The 14,780-nt window shown below is 41.9% G+C and overlaps 1 protein-coding gene across 1 annotated transcript; it reads left to right on the top strand.

The window, feature by feature from the left end:
* Positions 1 to 1,865: 1,865 nt before the first annotated feature.
* On the top strand, positions 1,866 to 5,891 carry RPS12 (ribosomal protein S12). The gene is made up of 6 exons (XM_010574675.1): positions 1,866 to 1,910; positions 2,050 to 2,101; positions 2,554 to 2,670; positions 4,355 to 4,457; positions 4,955 to 5,056; positions 5,798 to 5,891. The coding sequence occupies exons 2-6, from the start codon at positions 2,088 to 2,090 to the stop codon at positions 5,858 to 5,860; spliced, it is 399 nt and encodes a 132-aa protein (XP_010572977.1). The 5' UTR covers positions 1,866 to 1,910; positions 2,050 to 2,087; the 3' UTR covers positions 5,861 to 5,891.
* The last annotated feature ends 8,889 nt before the right edge of the window (positions 5,892 to 14,780 follow it).

Here is a 14,780-nt window from a genome sequence, read left to right as displayed (position 1 = left end):
ACACCCTTCCATTAATTTTTACACACAAACATGTCCACTTGCTATGCAGTACCAACATTTCAATACAGAGTTCAGTGCTAATGCAAACCTCCCCTTTACACATACATAACTTTTATCTTAGCACAGCTTTGTTTCCTCACAACTGTGCTAGAAAAACTGTTTTTGCATCTTGTATTTCTACAATATCAGATTATAATTTGACTGTGATTATCACTTCCGCTGTAACACAAATCTTTCAGATGTGCATACTTCCATCTCCTGGACAGAATATATATTGCACTTATCTAGCAATACTGATCTGTCTTATGGCTGACTAAGGGCTTGTTATCCTTTGATGACCTTGAAGGAGATAGTGGTTTATTGTCCCACTCAGTACAAAACCTCCTCTATAGATTAGGTGCCTTTGGGGCTTTTTAAGGAGCACGGGAAGATTAAGTGATTGATGGGTATAGGGAAGAACGTTCTCCCTGAGGAGAGTGAAAGAAGGGGGGCACTACAATTTGTGTGTGTTTGCATGCTTTCTGGGGTCTGAGCAGTACGAAGGAAATTATATGTTCCCACTTCTTGTGCAGGAAGGGAGAAGCCACGGACAAATGTCCCACAGGAGCTCCTAAATGAGAATACCTGGCTTGGTGGTTGCAACCCAGTGGGGTATTGCAACTGAGGTTGCAGTTCAGAGTTTCAAGCAGTATATGGCAGTAGCTGGAGGTGGCCATATGCACCTTGGAGGCTGTCAGCGTGAGTAACGGGCAAGGTCGTTCCTGCTGGCTTTGCCCTTGGTAGCTCGGAGCGCAGGGAGAGAAGTGCCCTCGCACTACGCTTCCATCTCAATGACTGTTTTTCAGAGGGCTGTGGTTAGCTTCTGCCCCTTCTAGATCTCTGCAACATAAAGGGTGCGTACTTGCCTGCCTCAGAGGTGACACTAGCAGGGAGAGGGCGAGCTGGAGCCTGGGAGCGCTGCAGCCGCAGCCCCCAGCCAGGCCTCTCCCCTGTGCTGCCAGACCTTGAGGCCTGCGGGGCAGTTCTGAGCTAGCTGAGGGGTTTCCATTTTCCCTCTCTGTCCTCCCCTGCCCTCACCAGCCCCGGTGGGCCGCTTTGTGCACCGTGTCTCCTCACTACCTGGATTTAGCCTACAGCCTGCCGCTTGACGATACCGGGCAGGTCAGAGGAGGACATACCATAGGAGAGGTGACCCACACATTGGTGACAAACGTGTCTGCGTTAGCCACAAACCGCGGCTATCAGTATTTGTTACCTATTTTTGTTGTATTTTGCCGCTACGTATTTTTTACAAAGATGGCACTATGTAGACCACCCAACGGTCACACTGTCAAGTCTGAAACAGATAGGACGGACACAGCCCCACGGAGACTGACAGCACCTGAGCAAGCAACGCGCCTGCACTGCGGGTCAGTGGAATCACTTGCACGAGCACCTGAGAGGAACGGGAACGTGCAGTTGCGCTTTTCAGATTTCAAGGTTACAGCCGAGTGCTGTATTTAAGGGATTTAAGGTTTGTTCCCCATCTGCCTCCAGGCTGCCAGGGATCGCGGAACGGTGCCGTCTGAAGCCAGACCGCCTTAGCAGCAACTGGGGCACGTCCTGCCCTGGGGAAGACGACGGGACGCGGCCCCGGCTGGCCCCTAGCCGGCTCCTGCAGTTGGCTTTCCCCGCAGGAGGCCCCGCCGCCGGGCCGGACCAGCTCTGGCACCGAGGGAGGGAAGAAGGCGGGAGGGAAGGCGGCCCCGCCGCCGCCATCTCCACGGCTCCGCGGGGGCGGGCGAGGCGGCGAATCAGGCAGCGCCGCGGACAGCCGCCGCGCCCGCGCGGGCTGGGGTCCTCGCGCGCTATAAGAGCGTGAGGCGGAAGGCCCGCCCCCTTTTTCGCTGGCGGCTCGCGGCGGTGCCGGGGTTTGTTAGCCGTAATGGCGCCGGGGCCTGCCGGGCTGAATCCCCGCCGCCGGCGGGGCATCGCGGCGGGAGCGGGCCGGGGGGGGGGCCCGGGGCGGCCGGCGGCACTCACCGGGGCGGCCTGTGTCTGTATTTGCAGCAGGAACCCGGGCGGGAACAGCACCCACCGAGAGCGCCATGGCCGAGGAAGGGTGAGCGGGGCCGGGGCCGTTGGGGGCGGCGGGCGGAGGGGCCGCGTCTCGCCTGACCGCGCCGTTTCGCGCCGCTCCGTGTCGGGCCTTGCAGCTTCGGCCGCGGGCGGGCTGCCTGCGCAGGCCCCGCCGTAGTGCTGCCGCACGCTCTCCGCTGGCGAGAGGCTGGGTGCTTGGCGTGGGGTCTGGCTGGCAGGGTCGCTGTGTGCCCGGCTTCCCCCTCTTTGTAAGGGAGCGCGGAGAGCGCGCAGCTGGCTGGCTTCCGGGGAGGATTTAATCTCTTAGTTTCTTTCAAGTTCACCTTATTTCAGTTTCTCCCTTGGCTTAGTTCTTGAGCTTGCTTTTTTTCAGTGTTTTCTGTAATGATTGGGATGGTTGCAGGTGAATGAGAAGCTTTTGTTTATAGTTTTAAGATGGCGGCACGATCAGGGCAATATCTGTCTTCTCTTTAGCATTACTGCTGGAGGTGTAATGGATGTTAACACCGCCCTGCAAGAAGTGCTGAAGACCGCACTTATCCATGATGGCCTAGCTCGTGGTATTCGTGAAGCAGCCAAAGCCTTGGACAAGTAAGTGTTGCTTTTCCATTTTGTCTATGGTGAATAGCAAAACTGGGTGAGGTGTGTTGTGATGAGGTATGCGGACCTCATACAGTGGTCGCCTTGTCCAGATGTTCAGTTGAAAGCTTTTGCAAGACCATGTTTTTCTGCCAATGAGTTTTGTCTTTTGCTATCTCTTCTGGGTCTTTAACTGTGATCTTAAAATACAGATGCTAAACTCGATGATTCACGAATAACAGCATCTAGCGTGTTAGGTTCTGTCTTTTTGTGACCCCAGTGCCATCAAGCTTTTATGTGGGCTGGTTTTGTGAAGAAAATGGAATGGTGCTTGCTGTATGTAGAAATGGAAATCTGGGGCTCAAGAACCTTGTGTTTTAAGAAGTGATAAACTTTTCTCAAAACTTTCTGAGATTTTAATTGGGAGGGTTAATATGTATGTCAGACTCAACCTGTAAGAATAGGTTTAGTTTCTATGAAGAAAAACTGAAATTCATAGCTTGCCTTTGCTTTTTTGCTAGCTTCATTTTTTTGTGTTGCAGCTGTAAATAATTGATTTGGTTACAATATCAAAACAACATTAAAGTTGTCATATATGTGCCAACCATGGTAATTAGTCATGGTTTCTTGGTAGGGTGAAGTACTGTGTGTATATATACACCTGTGTGTGTGTCTGTATATAGGCACATACTTTTAAGAATAGACAGTGCTTAAGTGTAATGCTACAGTGTTTGGGTGATGACTTAACAATTTGTCGGATACCCCTTCACTCACCTTATGAGTGAGAACAGCAGTCTGACAAACCTGTATGCAAAAAGCTTTAAGACAAGGTACCAGATAATGGAAGAGAAATACAACTTAAATGACTGACAGTTAGTTTGTAAGAGTTCTTTTGAGTTCAGCTACAACTTCATATGCTGTGTGTTAAGAGGATGATGTATGTACAAGGTTTATATACATTTGTGTGTGCTGGTCCTTCCTTGGAAATGTTTCTGAAACAGTCTGGTGAAACTCATGATGAAGAAGGCCATAGAGAAAACTGACTGGATTTGCAGTGGTCAAATTACATTAGGTTAAGCATAGAAGACCCATACAGCTCTCTTTGTTGTCAGGTATCCCTTTGGTATTCTTAACATTGTACCACAGTATTCAAAGATCCTAATTAGAATTGGGGCCCTGTCATAACAGCTTCTTTGAACGTAAGTAGAAAAGATTGTTCTGAAGAGCTTATAACAACTTGACGTGGAAATTCAAGCTTTTAATAATTACAGTTCTAATGTTAAATTATTGTAATCTGTGGTATACAAGAAAAAGCAATTTGTAACTTGGTTGCTTTCTGATAGTGACACCATTCTTTATGGGACCTGGTGTTCATCCAGTCATTACACCTTTCTTTAGTGGCTGAGAATTTATTTAGTGGGATTTTTAGAAGCTTTCAAAACTGGACTAGAGTCTGATAATAAAGCTAACAATGTGAAAGTAGCCTGTTATGTATATGAAAAACAAGACGTAGTAGATCATATAAAAAAATCTGTTTAGTACTTCAAAAGCATATGGTGTCTCAAAACCAAAAATTAAACTCAGGAAGTGGTTGTCTAGAAACACACATGCTGAATTTTGTTCTTTGTGATTTAGATTATAAAGAAAGATAAAGCAGTGTTTGAAGTTACATTGGTCAGTTTTCTTTTTTTTTTAGACGCCAAGCCCACCTTTGTGTTCTGGCTTCAAATTGTGATGAACCCACGTATGTAAAATTAGTTGAAGCACTTTGTGCAGAACATCAGATCAACTTAATAAAGGTGAGTGGTGGAGCTTTAGACACAAGTTTGGAACAGTTATCCTGCTTGCATTATAAGCTGCTTGTTTCAGTATATAGAGGGCAGAACCTTTGAAACACTACATTATAGTTCAGTATATGGCTTATCTAAGCAAAATTTCTCTTGGCAGCAGAGATTGTTTTAGCTCTGTGATTGTCATAGAAGCAGTGCAAAAGCTGTGGATGTAAATGGCAAAGGATGTGTATTGGCTATTTTACAAAGTTACATGGGTTTTTGTGTCCTGTATCATAAGAAATGCAAGTGGTCGTGGAGCCTAGGAGGAGTCTCAACATGGTTTTTTCCTTCAAATTAAAATACTTAGCAAGCTGTACAATGATGATACTTTGGCTCCCTCTACTGATACTTGTGAGGAAAGCAGCCATCCGTTACCCAATACTTCTGAGAGTACAGCGGCTTTTTTGCTGAACCTAGTTATGTTAGGAATGGCTAGTTCTAATGTGATGCAATGTTTTACACAGGTTGATGACAACAAGAAACTGGGTGAATGGGTAGGTCTCTGCAAGATCGACAGAGAAGGAAAACCTCGCAAAGTAGTGGGCTGCAGTTGTGTGGTTGTCAAAGTAAGATGATGCTGATTATAGCTTGTTTCTTGACTTGTGAAAATAAGCAGTAAAGATAAGGTTTCTTTAGATAAGGGACTATTAAATAGATGTTTAAAAAAAATAATCCAAGATAATTGCTTTGCATTGTTGATAAACTGCTTCATGTTTATTTAAAATACTCATTTTGTGAGTTAAGGGTTATGTCCTTAAAGTATCTATGCCTACTGGCCAGTAAGCATTAAAGGAGGGATGTTTAAACTAGAAGAGATGAAGTTTTGCTTCAGAAGAAAATGCCAGTTCAATGTGTCTGCTTAACTTGAAAATGTTTTGCAGAGTATATTTTAAAATGACACTGGTAAAGTAAAGCCACAGTACGAGCCTTGAAGACTTTGTTGTCTTTGAGGTCCCAAGAGATGGCTACATTTTCACAATAAAGACTAATGTCTTCTCTATGTGTTTTCATACTTACGCTACTGTTTCACATACTTGGCTTTTTTTAAGCAGAAATGAAGAATTTGTTTGGATCCATACCAATGGGTGTGAAACTTAATGAAATAGAATAGTCCTTTATTAGAATAGTCTTTTATTAGAGAACGAAGGCAAAGCAGCTGGCAGATTGCTTGAGGTTACTTGTATGGAATTTGGGGAATATTTGAGAATGCCTTGAGGAAAAGTGTCGATCTCAGTTGTCCTTTTAAAAATAGGTTGTAAATTTTTGAATGGGTCTGTATTTTATTAATGGGTTATCTTGTGTTACAGGACTATGGCAAGGAATCTCAGGCCAAAGATGTCATTGAAGAGTACTTCAAGTGCAAGAAATGAATGGGAAATAAATTTTAACTCTGACTAATGTGTGTGTGATTAATGGGTGGGTATCTGTGGAATAGTTCTTTGAGTTGCAAAGGATAACATCAGAAGATGAAAGGACTTCGCAGGTCTTTGGTGTAGTTTATTAGTTTGTTAACTCGGTCAGTTTGCTAAAAAGATAATGGCAATCCCTGCCATTCTTATTCTAGGGTGCTCTGTTTCCTGTTCCTGCTGCAGAGGTTAGCAACTTGGGGAACTTTGCGTAGCTTCTCAGTTGCAAAAATGCTTACAGTTGATTACTGCCTTTGCTTGGCAGTGCTTAGGCCTGTACTTCTGCAGGAATTCTGAGCAATTTGTTGGGGAAAGTCTGAAGTACTGCTGCATCTGTGATGAAAATTTGGCTCCCTCTGCTGAAACCAATGAGGAGAACAGCCTTAACCGTTACCCAAGTCTTATGAGATATTGCAGGAATTTTTTAAATGCTATCTTAATTTATTCAGGGAAATTACTTGACCTGGGATGTGTTTTGTTGGGTTTCCCCCCCTCCATAATTCTGAAGCAACTTGTGGGTGGAATTAGCTTCTTATAAGTGTTGCTATGTACTTCAAGATGTGATTCTGTGGGATTTCTCAGTAGTCAAGATAGCCAGGCAGTTGAGATCTTACTGCTCCAACAAGGCAATGTTGAACTCTGACTTGCCCAGTGTCTTGGTTTCCATAGTAGTTGGATGACGTACAGAACTTGTGGTTTTGTCTGTTTTTTGGAAACAAGGTGGGATTCAGACTGGAATTTAAGATTACTGTCTTTTCTCTCTCCTGCAAGTTGTTTTATTTGTCTTACATTTTCTGCGGAGCAGCTCTAAGTGGAGTCATGAGGAATTGCTCCATTATGCTGTTAAGTAGGACATGAATGTGAGTGTGTGGGGCTGGGCACCTCTAGGCTGAGGAGACGGGAATGTGTATCTCTAGTTCTCAGGCTCTTGAGCTTGAAATTTTTATTATGGTTAGTAAGCCCTTTTTTGATATCCCCAATCATTCATGTAGTGTAGAGGCAGGCATCTTCTCCAGATGCTGGGCTCATGTAATTTCTTAAAGCTCTCATTAAAGCTTTTGAAGTGTCTCTTGGTTTTGGCCCTGTCACAGCTTTCTAGTAGCCAGATCTGGGTGACTTTGATTTTTGAGAGGTTCCTGTAGTAATATTTTCAGGTGTACTTAATGAAGTCACCTGTTCCAAGTCTAGTTAAAACCAAGAAATTTATCCTTGTGCTGAACTTGTATGAAATTCTCGGTGAAGGAGTTAAAGTAGCTTTTAATGATTTAGTTAATGTCAAGCTAGTATTGCAGATGGAGGGAAGTTAACACAAACATACAAATGTTACCATTTTCCATTTGGATGTTTTTGAATGTAGTTGAAATGGCAGAAATTCACTCCTGTAGTTAAAAGCCTTAGTTGCAGATCTTATTAAATTACTGGAGGCTTCTAAACACTGAGGATAGGAATAATTTGTAAGAATATTCCTTTTTAAATGGAGTTGGAAGACACTAACTATTGAAAAACTTGAATTGTCAGTTTATTTTGGCTAATAATTTTGAGTGTCTGACTTATATACAGAAGCACACTTCATCTTTTGTCCTATCTTAAAAAGCTGCATCTTGCAAGAGTTTTGGATAAAATAGTTACACTGTTCTTCATATTTTTATAATGTTGGTTGCTGCTACATTCTAGAGAAGGAATTGTCTGAAATGGTGGTGGCGTTGGCAGTCTAGTAGGATTTATGGTTTGCTTTTCCTTGGCTGGCTGCTTTATCAGAGTGGAATTCACAGAGGGAATTGGGGTCCAAAACTGGAGCTCAGTACCTGGGTTCAATGGCCTGTGTGTTGCTGAGGTTGAAAATTGTTTCTTAATTGAATGTGCTTCTGTACAAGAACATTTTTTTACCTGCTACGAGTAGTAAAGTCCTTAATTCCTTACATCTCTGGATGCAGGGTAACAAACGTGCAATCCAATAAGCCCCTACAGGGTAGTGGGTGAAGATTTTTTTTAAAAGATGAAATCCATAGACTTGCATTCTTACATTCTCAAATTTGACAAGTATTTGCTAAGCCTGTGCAAGCAAAGAGCTTTTCCAGGTGTTTGGCTTTTTGGCTAAAATTATTATTTTTTAACCCCAAATGACCCAGGAGAATGGAGAAGAGCATGGTTCCTAATTCAGATACACTTCACTGACTACAGAGAGTTTAGGCAAGTAAATCGTGTATAGATAGTTTCTGGATGTATATGACTATGTGAAATTAACCTGCTTATGGTTTTAGGGCTATTTGGTAAAATTTTGGTTGCTTTAGCATGGGCAAACAATAGACCTTAGATACTTTTTTTTAACTGGATTTGCCCCTCTTAAGTGAAACTTAATTTAGCTTGAGGTCATCTCAACATGGAAAATTCCTGCTGGTACAACTTTCTTATAAATCTACTAATGGTATATTGTGATGTGAAGCACTAATACCAACATGTAGTAAAGTTTCAGAGGGGACTATTATGATTTGCTGTTGGTGGAAAAAATAGGAAGGATATCTGTGCAAGAAGGAAGAAATGTTCATGTCCAGGTGAATTGTAATTCTGAGATTATGATCTTGAAAGGAAAAGGAGCTATCACTGAAAAGGATGAGTAAAAATAAAGTTGATAACTTGTTGCTTTAATAAAATTATGAAAAAGTCTGGCTGTTACTGCTTTACTTCCATAGAGGATGTGGAAGGCTGTTAATTGTTCCCCTTTGCACTTCCCTTAGTATTTATGGAGAAAGCTGATTCAAAAAAAATATGCTGCATGGTGGTATCATCACTGGATTTCCTCTCCCAACTAGAACACTGTAGAGACATGGGATATGGTGGGTAAAGAAAAAGATGTTCTGTGAGCGTTCACAACCTACAAGAAGGTTGCAGAAAGATTACATTCATTTGGCTAGGCTAGAATAGTACAACAGCACCAGTTTCAGGTTTGCACTAAAGGTAGGTGATACATCTGTTTTCATGGATCTGGAGTTAGGGTACTGCTCTTCTGACAGGAGCAGTGAAATTCCTTATAGCAAGTTTTTTAGGTTGGGGTTTTTCTTAAGCCATATATGGGGAACATGCACACTGGATCTATAATGTAAGACTTAAGAATTGTTAACACATTGAGGATTTATGTTTAGTCAAGCTATTAGTCCTAATTGTAATGTAAATAGGTCCTTAAGGAGTTCTACATACTTTAAACCTCCAAGTAATTTGAGAAGAGTCCAGCACACTCCATCTATTCACCTTTACAGAATATTCTACTTCATTTAACACATTTTAACTTTATTTTCAGTCAATGTAAGAAAAATATCTTCATTATCATTATGGTTTCTGTGTTTCATTTATATCATGGGATATTGGAATTGCTACTTCAGCAGTAGCTGGGTTATGCATTTCCTCTTAATTACTATCAAGTATCAGTTAACTCTTAGGAAAAGGGGCTCAAATGAGGAGAGCTGTAGTCCACGAGCGAGTTTGTTAGGCAGTGTTTCTTTTACAACAGTGGAACAATACCTCAGTAGAAGTTCAGGTCTATGGTTTTTTTAAAGCCACCTTATTTTACATGGCAATGAATATTAATACTAGGGAATTGCAACTCTCTTTTCATGCCAAGGGTTTTTCATTGGAACAGAACCAACACTTCCTAGACATTTTTGCCAGAAGGAATTAGGTTGAGATCTTAATTTTCTGATCAAAATGCTTAGATACCAAGTTAGGGGTTTTTCCTGTAACATTGCATTTCCTGGGAGTGACCTTAGAACCTGTGCAGGGTCAGCATTGGAGAACTGATAAAAGACTCAGTTTACTTGCACTTTTTATTTTATACCTAGGACTAGCCCTAGTGTTTGATTTATTTTCAAAAATTTCTTGAGAACTAAATTCCACCCAAACTTCCTGGTTCACCTTCATCTTTTGTGAAAGCTAATTTTTTATTCAAATTGGCAAAGGAAGACAAGTGATTGTTAGTCCTTCATACTGGAAGACTTAGTATATGCTTGTCTCAGACCTGTGCTTGTAGACAGAAGAGACCCCAGTTTCTTCATGCTTTCTTGATAGATGGTATTTTTGTTTTGCTGTAGAAGATGTATCGATATTGATGTGTCCTGCAGGATTTCAGATAAAGTTTCAGAGGAGTAGACTTTCTATTACTCTTAAGTTCTAGCCATCTGTATTTATCACCCTAAAGGTACCCATTACCTGTTCCCTGAAAGGATGTAGTTAGACAGCATTAAATAGGGGACTGGGAATTGGACACTGGAGATAGAGTTCCAGGACTGACCCTGACTTTCCTCTGTTGCTGATCATGTTTAATGTCCCTTGCAGGATTTCCTTGTTGTGAAACAGGAATAATGCAGAATGGTTTGCTCAACAATGCGTGTTTTGTGGCTTTTGGTTGGCAGAAGCAGCAGAATGAATTTCTTTTTCTGGACTAAATAACAGGTTTTAGTGGTTTTGCAAGGATTGGTAGTCCTTTCCAGGCCTGAATTCTTATGTTTCCATGTGATGCAGCTAACAAAGTGCTTTGAAGAAAGGCTAGTAAGTTATTGTGAAGGTGCTAAGTACAGACTTCTAGACAGCAGTGGAAGAATGTCCTATGCGAGACTTAAAATAACTTGAGAACAGTTAAGCTTATTTTGTTTTGGAACCACCTGTGTGTCATCCTGGCCAATAGTGCTTTTCTGTCTCTTGTGCATTTTGCCTTGGATATAACAGCGAGCATCTGGACAGCCCCCCCCCCCCATGTATTTGCACAGCTCCTACTTTGATGGAGTTGTGGCCCTGACTGGGGCTCCCACAGGGCAGTGGGTTATACCTGCCCTCCGCTCTTTTCCATGACAGTGCCCGTTTGACTTTCAGTCCCTTGGGAGTCTGGGATAACAGCAGTGCTACTCCATGCTTATTCCATGTTAATTCTGGTTAAGAAGGAAGTATGTGTGCTTGCAGTGTGTAGTGGGAGCCTGAGTGCTCACTTGAAGGTAATTTCTTACCAGGACAGCTCATTCACATCAGCATCTCTCATTGTAATAAGCTGATAACGTTTTGCAGTAGCACAAACATTGGGAGATCAGGGCTTGTCTGCAGCAAATCGCCATGCTGCACAAGCACTCCTGCGGGCTCCAGCCCTTCCTTAGGAAAACATTGTTTATTCTGCCTGCTTTGCCAAGAGGAAAGTGTATCTTCCAGTCTTACTTAACGCATAAGTATTTTATGGAGGCTGAGCACTAATCCCACATGAAGAAAAAATACACTTAGTATTAAAACACACAGTATCCTCAACACTTTCTGTAACAAATAAGCATAAGCCCCAGTATTTTCTGACTAATATTCCTGATTTAGAATTGCATCTACCTGTTAGGTTTTGTTCCTTCTTTGTACTACGGAACCTGGATATCTCAGCTGCGAGCCAGTGCCCCACTTGTGTCCATGTTACTAAAGCTGGTGCAAACACGGTCCCTAAAACATGCTTTCTTTCCTGGAGGCCTCACGAAGGTCTCTCATCCAAGTGAGGTAAAGGAACTCTGAACACACAGCCATTTGTCAGCCTTGTCTTCTCCTTTGGGGATGATGTGTTTGGGATGTGGAGCCTCAGTAGGATTTATAATTCGTGTTAGGCCATTGAACCAGATACTGGATGTTGGGTGATCACAGTTGTGGCTTGGTTTATGTAGCCTGAAGGAAAACAGAAGTAATGGCAAATTATTTTTTCAATGGTTTTAGACAGTTAAGTAAATACACAGGATTTATTTTTTTTTTTCAGCCATTGGTCAGCAAGCAAATGTTTATTTTGAGAGTCTTTTAAACAAACCGAGGAGATGAAGTGGTTAGTATGCCGTTGTATGTAATGATCCTACATGCATTCATAATTTTCTCATGCATTGGCATTGTTTTTGAATGAAAGTCCACCTACAAAAAGCCCTAAATCCACATTAACTGCTTCATGTAGCTGACCTGTTCTAAAAGGTGATACAAGCTTTTATGGAAGTAAACCACTGTACAAATACCTGAACTTTCAGCCATGATAACCGTGCTTCCTCATTTTAATTCCAAAAGTGTTCGAGTCATGTTATATGAACTAGTGGAAACTAATTCGAAAATCACTTTGACTTACAGGAGCTTCTCCCCTCATCTCCCAATTCAAAAGCAATTGGGGGGACTTTTTATAGTACTTAAGCAAAAGTATTTAAAATATTTTGACTGAGACCTCTGTGAGCAATACAGTATTACATAAAATGGGGATACTTTCGATAGGTAAAGTAACAACCACCATGCTTTTCAAAAATTTACAAACTGATGTAATAATTTTGCTTATACCTGATTGGTTTCTTTAAAAAAAGGATCCTTTTTTCCTGATCATTGGTATTTCATGATATTTTATATTGCTGAAAGATTATTAGGCACCATGCAGAGTTATATAAAAATAGATATCTACAAGGGGAAAATGCTTATGTACAAATCAACCTAGCTGTTGTTTTGCTTATCTAATTGGAAATTTGTTACCTTCAGTTAGTCTTCTAGCTCAGTCAATGTTAGGAATCCATTCATCTTTGCTGTAGCCTGACTGAGGCTAGTGGCTGTAAGGTAAGAAAAAGTTTTACTCTTTGAAGCACAACAGTAGAGTTTGTATGTCAGTACTCTACATAAATACCAACGTGTAAGCGGTCAGATATTCTTTTCTAAAAGCAATGAAATAATAGGCATTTAGGTCAGTGCCTGGCATGCCAAGTTCCTGCCCTGTAAAATTTTACAATCAAGTTATGAAACTGAAAAAATGTATTTTATGCTGACATACAGAAAAATGTTTATTAAAGCAAATTTCCTGTTTTCATACTCCAAAAAATTGTAATTCCAGTATGCTTCATTTTTTCCTTCCTTTTTTTTCAATGGTTCTAAGACATTTTCCACAGTGAAAGAGTTCAAATCCCTGTTAAAATAAGCTTTGTATTTTGAGGACAGAAAAAAGCAATGCCCCCTAAGTAACCTTTTATATTGATTGTATTGTTAGCAGCCAGTGTGTTGGATAACATAATACAGATGCTTAGGACAGGTTTAGGAAGGCAAATGGCGGCGGCGGCGGGGGGGACGGACCAAAATGTTTCTAGTTTTAGGAGTATGTGTTTAAGGGAATGGAGGTCATGTTTTGTAGAACCTCTCCACAAAAAAATGAAACACCCTCAGATATCCATATATATAAAAGTGTTTGTATGTCAATACAAGCTATGGTATACATTCTCTTTTTCATCCATTTATTTGAATGGACAATATTCAAGTAACACCCTTTAGCTTTGCTTTTTTCAGGGCAGGAAAATACAGTGTTTGTCAGCACATGTACAAGAAATGCCTTTATGTGCATGCAATTTAGCAAGCTACTGTACTTTTAAAAACATATAATTTCAATTCCTGTTTCTGCAGAGACTGACTTGCACCCTTCCACGGATATGTTTTATATCCAAATCAAAATCTCAGTTGGTTCTGACTCTTCCCTCCTGCCTATCTAACTATCTGTTTTAAACTCAGCGTGACAGCTTTTAACATTTCCTTTTAAGACCAGTACGTTTCGATCCTTTTCTGATCATTGTGAACAGCATCATCATTCAGTCTGACCCCCCATTTACATGTCCTCTTCACATGAAAGTTAATTGGAATATATGTGCCTCTTCTACTTGCAGTTGTGTGAAAACACCCCTAAAAATGCTGCTTGGACATGGGCTATGAGTGATTTTTCATATATTCAGAAGAGAAAAACTTTTAGCCAAACTAGCCTACAGCCAAGAAACAGGGATGGACTTGCAGTGCCCTTTGTATGGCTGTCTCCATTATCCTACAATAAAATCCATCGTGTTGTTATTGACTGAGCTAGTATGGCTGTGAATATAGATAATGTTAGCTAGCCCTTCCCATAAGATCCTAATTACGTTTTTGAGAACTTTGCTAAGCTTATTTTCCATGGCCTGAAATTGTTCCTTGTAGAGGGTCCATCTCAAATATTTTTATTTTTTAACTTTAGTTAAAGCAACATAGCTATTTCTGAGATTCTTGTTGAGTATAAGGTGTTTGATAGGTGTTTATTTACTTTTTTTTTAAAACCTCAGCTAACTTCTTAAAATCTTTTCATTGGGAAGTTCAAGTGTTTCTGTTGATGGACTTGAGATGTAATAGGAAAGCAGGGGTGAGAAGAAGCACTTCCAGATGATGAGTGAAGGGGGAGGATCGGATGTGTAGGAAAAAAAAAAGGCAGACTGGTCAACATAATTAATAGTAGGTGGGGGCAGAGCAGGAATAGCAAGAGGCTGAGTCAACGAGACACAGGAGAATCTGGGCTCAAGAGACCCCTGTCTCACCATGGATTTCTTGCCAATAATCATACATGAGACTAGTGGGAAATTGTGTTTTCTCATTGTCCTCCAGCACTGGTCCACAGGGAGGACAACGGTGGAGGGACAAGAATTTAGTGGAAGAGTGAAGGTGAATGCATGCATACACATGCCTGTGCTGTTTTAAAGGCGGATTACAAAGCTCAAGGTAATATTAGGGAAAAAACTGTTCAAGTGCCTCGGCATGTATATGTTCTTTGAACATGGGGTCGTACGCTGTTGTTTCTACAGTCGGCTTATGCGATTTGAAGGCAAAGCAGACCCTAAAACCGATCCAGGGCTCTGCCGTGAAGGCGGCTGCCACGTATGAAAATAAGACGGACTCCGGTTACGTGCTTGAAAACGGTGATGGAGGTTTGCCCCTGCCACCGAGTTCCGTGCGGAGGTTGCGCAGCTCCTGCGCGCCCAGACGTGTCCGCCGAGCGGGGCCGCCGGCGCGTCCTCATCTCGGGGGGCCCCGACGCGCCCGGGCCTCGCTCCGTGCGACTGACGGGCGCTGCCTCTGGCAG

The sequence above is a fragment of the Haliaeetus leucocephalus genome, unplaced genomic scaffold (genome assembly GCF_000737465.1).
Source record: "Haliaeetus leucocephalus isolate CR32 unplaced genomic scaffold, Haliaeetus_leucocephalus-4.0 Scaffold450, whole genome shotgun sequence".
NCBI classification, from domain to species: domain Eukaryota; kingdom Metazoa; phylum Chordata; class Aves; order Accipitriformes; family Accipitridae; genus Haliaeetus; species Haliaeetus leucocephalus.
This window is presented reverse-complemented; position numbering and strand designations above follow the sequence as displayed.